Below are 11,520 nucleotides of genomic sequence, written 5' to 3'. Positions count from 1 at the left end.
TCTTTCCCTCCTTGGCATCAGTAACCTAAATTCACTCGGTTTTCCTACCTTTTCTCTATCTACATCTTTATTGCCTTTGTAGGGCTCTCTTCCTATGCCCATCTATCCTTTAACATACATATTTATATCTAGATATAGACAGGTATATTAAAGGCTCTATGGATATATATAGATAGATATACAAAGGATATAAATATATACACATACATATACATATAGAGTATGTATGTATGTATGTATGTATGTATGCATTTATCTTGAACCAGAATTACTAGGTATTTGTACCAAGAGTTTTCAGGTTATATTTCACAATTATCCTAGTACTACAAGTCCTGTTTTATTTTTGAGTGTTCAGAAATTATCTGTTTGTTATACTTTTAGGGTTTTGCCAGATTTTAGTCTCAGGTTTACTCTAATAAACATCTATTGAACACCAAATATGTGTGACATACTGTTTTAGGCACCAAGCGAGGAATAAAAATCCATTTTAATGAGAATGGATCCTTGCTCTGAACATTTAAAAATCTATAATGAAAGGTAAGCAGGGTTCATATGCAATTAGTATAAAAAGCTGACCATGCTGATTTTTTTTCAGTTTGTGTCTGCTCTGATTAAAGATGAAATCTATAAACTTGGAATAATTACTTATTATATTGATTAGATTTTAATGTTCTTATTTGAAAAATGGGAATCATACTATCTATGTCACAGAATTAGAATAAGAAATGAGTAAGATGATATTGCAAGGAATTAACATAATAAATGAGAAGATATCTCAAACTTAACATGTATATATCAGACAGTAAAGCAAGACTTAACAGTTTTACAGAATCATTATTACATATACCACATTCTCTGATAATAATGCAATTAATTTTGGAATTAATAACCTAATATATACCCTCAAGCTCTCATACTTGTGGAAATTTAAAATCACATTGTAAATCACACTCATGCATTAAAAAATCAATGGAAATTTAGAAATATATAGAACCAACCAATAATGAAAACACCCTACATAAATAGTTGCAGCAACAAAGTATGGTCCTAAATGCAGATATTAGAAAAGAAATCTGAAAAATAATAAGCTTGGCATTCAAACTACAAGTTGAAAAAAGACCAGCAAAATAAACCCAAATAATGTAGAGGCAGGAAATAAATAAAAAACAGAAATTAATGAAATAAAAATTAAGATTTTTGGTAAAGACTAATAAGATTGTTAAATCTCTAGTAAGGTTAACCAAATGAAAAAAGAAGTCACAAATAAACAATATTAAAAATGAAGAACGAACATAATCACAGTTATAGTAGAGAATAAGACCAAGATCTAAAGGCAACTTGGATGTTCTTCAATGAATGAAAGGATAAAGAAGAGGTGGTACATATATACAATGGACTATTACTCAGCCATAAAAAAGAATGAAATCTTGCCATCTGCAATAACATGGATGGACCTAGAGGTATTGTGTTGAGTGAAGTAAGTCAAATTGAGAATGAAAAATGCCATAGGATTTCACTTACATGTGGAATCTAAAGAACAAAATAAACAAACAAAATAGAAACATACTCATAGATACGGAGAACATTGTGATGGTTGCCAGAAGGGAGCGGGGTTGAGGAAGAAGATGAGATTAAGAAGTACAAATTGGTAGTTACAAAATAGTCATGGGGATGGAAAGTACAGCATAAGGAATAGAGTCACTAATATTATAATATGTATGGTGTACTAGATTTAACAGGGTGATTACTTCATAAGTTATAGAAATGTCTAATCACTATGTTGCACACCTGAAGCTAATATAATATTGTATGCCAACTGTAATCGAAAAATAAAAAAATTATTTAAAAAAAGAAAATAAACAAATTTAAGTAACTGTTTCAAAACTTATACTAAATTATATATACCTAAAAAATGACTTACAAAAAGTAATTCAAGATATAATAGAAAATCTAAAGGAACGTGGATATATTAAATTGAATCTGGTCATAAAATTTCCCCCCAAGAAAACAGCAGGCCCCAATAACTTTACAATTTCTACTGTATACCCATGATTCAAGTATTTATCTTATACATGCTCTTCCAGAAAACAGAAAGAGATTGCTGGCTCTTCGTCCAAATACATTTTCCTCTTCTTCACAGGCAAAAAGCTAGACTACATGTCCCAGCTTCGCATACCATTAAGTGAAGCCATGTGACTGAGTTCTAACCAATGGAATTTGAGTGGAAGTGATGTCATAAAAAAAGCTCCCAAGCACCTTTCTCCATGTTCCTCCTCCCTTTAGACTTGACTGGGATGGAGATGATCCTGGGGGTACTTTGGAAACCATGTGTCATCATGAATCTAACTGATATTTAGAAAATACTCAACCCAAATAAAATGAAAACACAACACATCAGGATTTGTGGGACTAAAATAGTACTTAAAGGGGGAAAGAAAAATCTATACCCAAAACTGCGATATTAGAAAAAATGTGAATGATCCTAAAAACTAGAATAAGTAGAGCAAATTAAGCCCAAAGTAAACAAAAGAAAACAATATTGAAAGCCAAAATGAAAACCTGTGAAATAGAAAACAGAAAAACAATAGAGAAAATCAGTAAAACCAAAAGCTGATACCTTGATATTTATAAAATTGATAGTCTTCTAGTTAGATTGATCAATAAAAAAGGCATAAATTACCAATATTAGAAATTAGAGGTGACATTACTACATATTCTACAGCTATTAAAAGAATAGTAAGGCAATATTATGAACAATTTTATGCAAATACATTTAACAATTTATGCGAAATAGAAAAATTCCTTAAAAGACATAAATTTCTAAAGCTTATTCAAGAAGAAATAGATAACATAGACACATATCTACTAAAGAAACTGAAATTATAGTTAAAATTCTCCCTACAAAGAAAACTCCATGTCCAGGTGGCTTCACTGGTAAATTCCACCAAACATTTAAGGAGAAAAATAATACTAATTCTACACAAATGCTTCCAAAAATCTGAAGACAAGAGAATACTTTTCAATTCATCTTATGAGGACAGCATTACCCTGATACCAAAACCAGATAAGAGTGAGAGCAAGAACAAGAAAGAGAGAAAATTATAAATTGAACATAGCTGCAAAATACATCTATGTTACGCATCATGAAAAGATAAAATATTCTAAGCAATACTTCAGCAAATTAAATACATATTAAAAGACAATATATCATAATCAAGTGAGATTTATCCCAAGAATACAGGGTTGGTTTAACATTTTAAAACCAATCAGTACAATTCACCGTATTAACAAGTTTGAAAAGGAAATCCACATGATCAATATGGATCTATGTCAATGACATGAAAACATTTTATAAGATCCAATATCCATTACTGATTAAAAATTTAAAAAACATTCAGCAACCTAGAATATAAAGGAAACTATCATAGTTATCTGGTTCCTCAACTTGATAAAAGCCATTCACAAAAAGAAAAAAGTCAGACTTAATGGTGAAAGACTGAACACTTTCCTCCTGAGTTTGGGAACAATATAGTGATACCCACTCTCATAACTTCTATTCACTGAAGGTTCTAGCCAGTGCAATCAGGCATGAAAAAGAAATAAAAGGCATCTAGATTAAAAAAGAAGAAATAAGTGTTTATGTTCTTAATGTTATGGTCTGAATGTTTTTGTGCCTCACCCCCAATTCATATGTTGAAATCCTAACGCTCAATGAACTATTGGTTTTCAATGAATATTAGGAGGTGGGGCCTTCAGGAGGTGCTTAGGTCATGAGAATGAAATCTTCCTGAATGGTATTAGTGTTCTTATGAAAAAGATCCCACAGAGCTCCCTAGCCTTCCCGCCATCTGAGGACACAGCAAGAAACAAGAAGAGGTATCTCTCCAGAAACAAAACTAGGCGCCTTGATCTGACTTCCACCAGAACTGTGAGAAACACATTTCTGTTGTTTATAAGCCACTCAGTTTATGGTATTTTATTCTAATAGCTTGAATGGACTAAGACACACAAGAGAACATGATCATCTATATAGAAAAACCTGTAAAATTTTAAATAAACAATTAGAACAATTAATTGAGCTTAACAAGATTGCAGGATACGAGATCAATGTACGAAAAACAATTGTTTTCCGAAACTGTAAAATTCCTAGAAGAAAACAGGAAAAAGTTTCATGACATTAATCTTAGCTATTTCATGAATGTGACACTAAAAGCAAAAAATAGACAAGTGGGAGTATATCAAACTAAAAACCTTCTGCACAGCAAAGGAAACAATCAACAGAAAAAAAAGGCAACACATAAAATGGAAAAAATATTTGCAAACCATAAGGGATCAATTTCCAAAATATAAAAGCTAAACTCAATAGTGAAAATATAACCCAATTTGAAAATGGGCTAAACACTCAAATAGACATTTTCCAAAGAAGACAAACAAATGGCCAACAGGCATATAAAAAATGTTCGACATCACTATTCGTTAGGGAAATGCAAATCAAAACCATAACTGAGACCTGTCAGGATAGCCATTTAAAAACAGACAGCAAGTGTTGGCAAGAATGTAGAGAAATTGGAACTCTTATACACTATTGGTGGGAATGCAAAATGGTGTAGCTGCTATGAAAAACTGTAGAGATCCCTCAAAAAATTAAAATTAGAACTACTTATGATCTAGCAATCCCACTGCATCTACCTCAGTGGGTTTGGAATGCTTAAATTAGCTAATGAATGAAAAATGTTATAAGCATGAAAAAGTTATCAAATATGTTAATCTGGTGAGAGTAAAAGTCAACCTCCTTAATTTCAAAACAAATTATATACTTTATTACTTATATAACTATTATATAATATATACTGCTTTCCCTTTAATAAATAATAATGACTTTGTATCCTTGTCAGATAGTTATCTTGAACTGATTGCTATTGGGCTCGGCACAAAGTGAGTGCAAACAAATGAAACTTGAAATAGTAAGAATATGTAATCAAATATTACTTGTAAGAAGTGATACTATGAGAAAATATATCTAAGCATGTGACTTTCCAATTTTTCCAGTACCTTTTATTTATTTATTTATTTTTATTTTTTCCTCCCTCTTTAATTCTCCACCCCGCCGCTTCCACCTTTGACTTACGGATGTTGCCATTTCCCCTTAAGAACTGGATCTCTGCAGGCAGGGCATCTCCTCCCACGTGATCGCAGCACACACCTGGGGCCTGGCGTACCCAGGGCCTGGCGCATCCAGGGGTTCTAGTACCATTTATTGAAGAGGTTTCCTTTTCTCTATTGTATGTTTTTGACTCTTATTGAAAATTACTTGCCCATATAGATGGATGTTTATTTCCGGGTTTTTTCAATTCTGTTCCATTGGTCTGTGTTTCTCTGCCAATACTATGCTGTTTTGATTATTATCACTTTGTAGTATAATTTGAAGTCAGGCAGTGTGATACCTTGGGCCTTGTTTTTTCTCAGGATTTCTTTAGCTATTCAGAGTCTTTTGTAATTCCATACAAATTTGATGATCTTTTTGTTCTATTTCTTTAAAAAATACCACTGGGATTTTGATGGGGATTACATTAAATCTGTATATTGCTTTGGGTAATATGGCCACTTTAACTATGTTGATTCTTCCAATCCATGAACACAAAATATCTTTCCATTTCTTTGTGTCTTCTTTAATTTCTTTTAATAATGTTCTGTAGTTTTAGGTATACAAGTCCTTCACAGTCTTTGCTAAGTTTATTCCTAGGTATTTTCTTCTTTTTGCTGCAATTGCAAAAGGAATTGTTTCCCTCATTTCTTTTTCTGAAATTTCATTTGTTACCACACACAAAAATTAACTCAAAATGGATCAAAGACCTAAATAAAAGACCTGAAACAATGAAATGCATAGAAGAAAACATAGGTACTAAACTTGTGGATCTTGGTCATAGAGAGGATTTTTATAAATTTGACCCTAAAGGCAAGGGAAGTAAAAGCAAAAATAAATGAATGGGACTATATCAAACTAAAAAGCTTCCACACAGCAAAAGAAACCATCAACAAAACAAAGAGGGAACCAACCAAATGAGAGAAAATATTTGAAAACAACACCTCTGATAAGGAAGTAATATCCAAAATATATGAAGAATTCATACAACTCAACAGCAACAACAACAACACCAACAAAAATAATCCAATTAAAAAATTGGCAGAGGACCTGAACAGACACTTCTCCTAAGAAGACATACAAATGGCCAACAGACATATGAAAAGATGCTCAACTTCACTAGCTATTAGGGAAATGCAAATCAAAACCACATAGAGATACCACCTCACACCTGTTAGAACAGCTATTATCAACAAGACAACTAATAACAAGTGTTAGAGAGATTGTGGGTGAAAAGAAAACCCCTCATACACTGCTGGTGGGAATGTAAATTGGTACAGCCACTATGGAAAACAGTATGAAAAAATTAAGAATAGAATACCAAATGACCCAGCAATCTCTCTTCTGGGTATCTTCTCAAAAATTTTGAAAACATTTTTCTGTAGAGACCCCTATGTTCACTGCAGCATTATTCACAGTGTTCAAGACATGGAAACCAAAGTACCCTCTGATAGATGATTAGATGAAAAAGATGTGGTACATATATACAACGAAATATTACTCGGCCATAAGAAAAGATAAAATGCTGCCATTTGTGACAACATGGATGGATCTTGCAACTATCATACTAAGTGAAGTAAGTCGGAAAGAAAAAGTCAAGAACCACATGATTTCATTCATACGTGGGATATAAAACTGAAAGCAATAAATAAGTAAGACAAACAAAAACTCACATAGACAACAGTTTAGTGGTCACCAGAGGGAAAGTTGGGAGGGAAGAGGTTGAAAAGGGTAAAGGGGGTCAAATATACAGTGACTGAGATTTGACTTTGGGTGATAAACACACAATGCATGTACAGATGATGTATTATAGAATTGTATACTTGAAACCTATATAATTTTATTAACCAATGTCACGTCAATAAATTTAATTAAAAAATACCCATCTAAGCTATAATAGATTAGTATTTCTACAGAAATGCCTTTAATTTAATGTTATATTTTAATTATGTCCTTATCTTCTTGCAAGGATGCAATAAAGAAATGATTATATAGGGAATAATCATCTAAATATTAACTACATTATCCATTGAATAATTTTAAAAGTCCTCATATAAAAATCCTGTGACCAATTTCTTTTAGAATTCACTATCAAGAAATATTCTTTTTATACCAACTGACAACGTGTTCATTCGTCAGATAATAAGAAGTATATATCCAGTGCTTCTTTGCCTTGAATACTAGAAAGCTCAAACTAAAATTCATGCTCGATTATGAGACTTACATTAACTCGAATACTCAAATATATTTATGACTTCATTGTTCCTTCTAGTTTTTATCTTTTATATCTTTATCAGTTCTATTATACGTGACATTTACTGGAAGCTACTTTAAATCTACTCTGAAAGAAAGATACACATTTAAAAAATTTGCTGGAACTTTGTCAGTACTTCAGATAAAAAGGCCACATATTATTTCCTCTTGTGTCCCTTAACACTTCTTTTATCCTTAAATTTATCCTTAAATTTTGCTTGTAGCATGGCACACCGAGGGATTTATCTATGAATGGTTTATATTACTATTTGAAGCACTGATATACAATGGAAGAGGGATTCATTATTTCCACAGTTATTTACTAAGCAATTACCATGTGCCAGACACTGTTCTGAAGCCAGTGATACTGTGATAAACTCTTAAGAAGAGGGTCCTGGGACTTCTATTTTAGTGGGAGGGGACAAATAATAAACACATAAGCAAATAAGATACACATAAGCAAATGATAAGATAAGCAAATAAACACATAAGCAACTAAACGAGAGAGTGATAAAGGTCTTGAAGAAATCAACTAATAACCAGGTGAAGGTTGGAAAGGATACCTTAAGATAACTATCATTCATAAAAAGATCAGAATTGTCCATTTGAAAGAGATACTGCCTATATTTGTCCCCAATTCAATCACTAGGGGCACTTTTTTGTTTCCCCATGCTAGGGAGTCTTGTTTAAGTATGTAGAAGATGTTGAATATTGTGACACTACTAGACACTACTAATTAATTATGTTATTACACTCATTATACAAACAACAGAACAGTCTGTTGACTTTCACTAAGGTATTCTAGTTTAATCCCTTAAGTTTCCTCTGTATTTTCCTAGATTCTCTTCATTATAACCTGTCTTCCAAAAGGTAAGTGAGTTGTAGGTGAAAAGATAAATGCGCATCACCAGCTAGGATAGGTACTTATGTATTAGTTTTCCTGACTTGATTTAGATAGGTGTGATGTCATTGAGGCCATTGTTTGCTTTTTTTCATGCAGTTGCAGCATCCTCTGGTGGGCACTAATTTATTTAATAGCTTTTGAGAAAAGTTTTTCATTTTTGATAGTTTTTATAGCATTGAGCACAGGAATTTGCATTATTTTCATTAAATTATCAACTTCACAAAGCACTGTTAGTGCTTATCTTTTATTTAAACAAACATCTGAGAGATAATGCAATTATAAAAGTACAAATAATACTGACACTACTACTAATAAATGGTAATACATTATTCTGAAAAGTCTTCACTTTGAATTTTAAGAAGAAAACAAATTTCTCATGCAATTTAAATTTTATAATTGTGCCCATTCTTTTGACTTCTACTCCATGTACATTTATTGGCCATTCAGAAAAAAATTAAAAAGCCAACAGGAAAAGGTAAAATGAGTTAATTAAATATAATTTTTATCCAAAGGGACAAAAATTTGTTTCTGAGTGATGCAAAATTGATAAAATAAAGTAGTACTATAATTCATAACATAAATACCAAAGATCCTTGGTTCTTATAGGATGCTTTACAACCCAGTCACATAAATAGATACTGCTAATGCCTAACAGAACATATAAGAAAAAGCTGGAGATTAGTGTTATTTCTGAAATCTAATTCCCTTCTAATTATACATGTTGCTGCTTCCCAAGGAGACTTATAATAAGTGAAAGGGTTTCAAGAGAAAAAAGACAAAATCATGACAATGGGATTAACTGGAAATCCCAAGCCTGGAGATTCCAATATCAGAGATAGGGAATCTTTGTCAGGAGAGTAAATTACACATCTGTCACATCAAGAATGCTTGTTATCAGAACTTAATGGATTTGTAAGCTAAGGTAAGTATAAAGAAGAAGGAGAATCAAGTGCTTATAAACCAAGAATGGGACTCTGAAGTTACCAAGTTCCTATCACAGAAGCAATTATAGCTGCTGTCTGGGCACAGAAAGTAAAACTTCAAGCATAAGTTAAGTGCTTAGCCAGCGGAGGAGAGAGTCATTAGGGCATTCTCATGCTATTTTAAGATCTCTTGAATGGCTGATACTGTTTAGCAATTTCAAGTTTGTAAATCTCTCCTATCTTAAAGTAACACTTTATCTAAGATTGGTATTCTGATTGCCATCTAAAATGTGACTGTCTACTTTCCTGAAGTTTCCATGGTAAATTGTTTACTGAATTGACTAAACTCCACTTTTACAACACTATGAAATATTATCACTGTAAGTACTGCTACTTTCTGCCATTCCTTTCTAATTCTAATAATAAACTCCAAAATGAAATGAGCGATTATGTTATTTAAGTTCATTATACATTCTGAACCGGTCAAACAAGATGATAAATTAATTTAATCTCCTAAACATCGGCAAAAGAACAAAAGGGAAAAATAAAGTAGACTAATCTTTCCACAACAATCTGAAACTTCCAAGCCTTAGAGAATCATATCAATAAAATTAACACACCTTATTACAAGCAACCTTATAGGTATGCCTATATACATTGAATGTTTTATATAATTCCATTCACGAAACTACGTATGAGAAAGATTTCCTTACATTCAGTGTTGTGATATAGTTTTTATAAATGCTCTCTTGACCCAGTTTTGAGGCCCTGACTAAAGCCTGGTCATTTTCCTTTCTTGAGCAGCCAATTAAGTTCATACCCCCAACTGCCTCCCTTATAGGGCTCTCGCATTCCAGGCTATTGTACGCTCACCATCTAATTGCCCCAAAGCCAAGTTGCAGACAACCAAAAACAATCTCTATGTCCCATAGAGATTATTAGAAAATCTCTATGAGATTTTCCCACTGAAATTATTCAAACCAGCCAATCTTAAGCCTGCTTACCCTGCCCCACCTCATTCTTTCCCAAATAAACCAAAATAGAGGTACCTGCCCACTGTTTCCTTCTCCCTCTACCTCTTGACTAAACCTGATGCTCTCTCAGAGTGGACCTGAGTGGCATGTTGTTTCTCTCCAGGGAGCTGTGAGTATAGCAAACTGTAAAACTCTGGTTCTCTTTTAATCTTCATCTGGCCTCACCACACCTCATTTAAGGTAATATGATTAAAACAATCATCAATAATAGTTGTCAGTAAGATCTATAGTCCTATCATATACAACTATTTTCTGTTACTTTGGAGCTACCACAAATCAGCAAAAGCTACTGGTATGTTACCTCAAGTACAATTTTATTACAGAACAGTTCCAATGATGCATTTATTCAGATAATATGCTGGATGTGAAACTTACCAATTGATATATTATTATCACAAAATTCTATTCTTAACATTAATTTTTTTAAAAAGAATGACAATAAAGAAAAACCTTTCAAATAATTTAAACTAGCTTTTGAAGGTATTATTATAAAGGAGTAACCATGTTGGACAAGCAAAGCAACAAGGAAGGACTAACTGAAAAAAGTAAGCACAAATGAAGAATAAACACTTTCCTTGCTTGCTACCATTTCTTGCAATGCACCAAAAACTTTTGGCATTGAGAGATGACCTCCAAAGTATGGAGGTTTATTGTTACATATGGAGGTTATGCAAAATTTGACCTATATGCAAGAAAACTTGACACATCATATACATTAAGCCAGAAAATGTTAAACAATTTGATGAATGGAACTGCCAGCATAGTTTGAATGCTTGCTTTTTATTTTATCTGGTTATCCTGTGATTCTCATCAGGAAGTGTAATAGTTAATTAGCTGGGCTAGTTGTTGGGGTTACTTTTTAAATAGGCTATTTTCACAACTATACTATTATTTATACTAGAGTAAATCTAGGGGTAGCAGAGCAAAAATAGTTTAAGAAACACAAAGCAGGACTGGCGACATACTCACTAATGGATTTCACTTTGCCTTTGTAGATGTTCTCTATATTAGTCCCAAAGAAGAGCTCCGAAATCATTACGCCTTGAAAGAGGTTTTCACTATTTTCTTAATGCTTATATTAATAATTTCCCAATGCCATTCTACCTTATCTTAGATGTAAAATAAATCCAAGATTAACAGTAAACTTGGGTTTACTTCCTACTAAGAGTAATAAGTGTCTACAACTAGACTAAGTTTTCATCATAAAATAGTTTCAGGCAAAGAAAAAATAAAATTTCTGTTTTCTGCATACTTATTTCTTCT

General features: G+C 32.4%; 1 protein-coding gene across 1 annotated transcript in view; it reads right to left on the bottom strand.

Moving 5' to 3' along the window:
• The window catches only part of CUNH1orf185 (chromosome unknown C1orf185 homolog), a 37,899-nt gene extending 26,606 nt beyond the window's left edge, over positions 1-11,293 (bottom strand). The window contains exon 1 of the mRNA XM_015595058.2: positions 11,227-11,293. Coding sequence (XP_015450544.1) covers positions 11,227-11,293 — 67 coding nt within the window. The remainder of the gene's footprint in view (positions 1-11,226) is intronic.
• Positions 11,294-11,520: the final 227 nt, after the last annotated feature.

The sequence above is a fragment of the Pteropus alecto genome, unplaced genomic scaffold, assembly GCF_000325575.1.
Source record: "Pteropus alecto unplaced genomic scaffold, ASM32557v1 scaffold25, whole genome shotgun sequence".
Lineage (NCBI taxonomy): Eukaryota > Metazoa > Chordata > Mammalia > Chiroptera > Pteropodidae > Pteropus > Pteropus alecto.
This window is presented reverse-complemented; position numbering and strand designations above follow the sequence as displayed.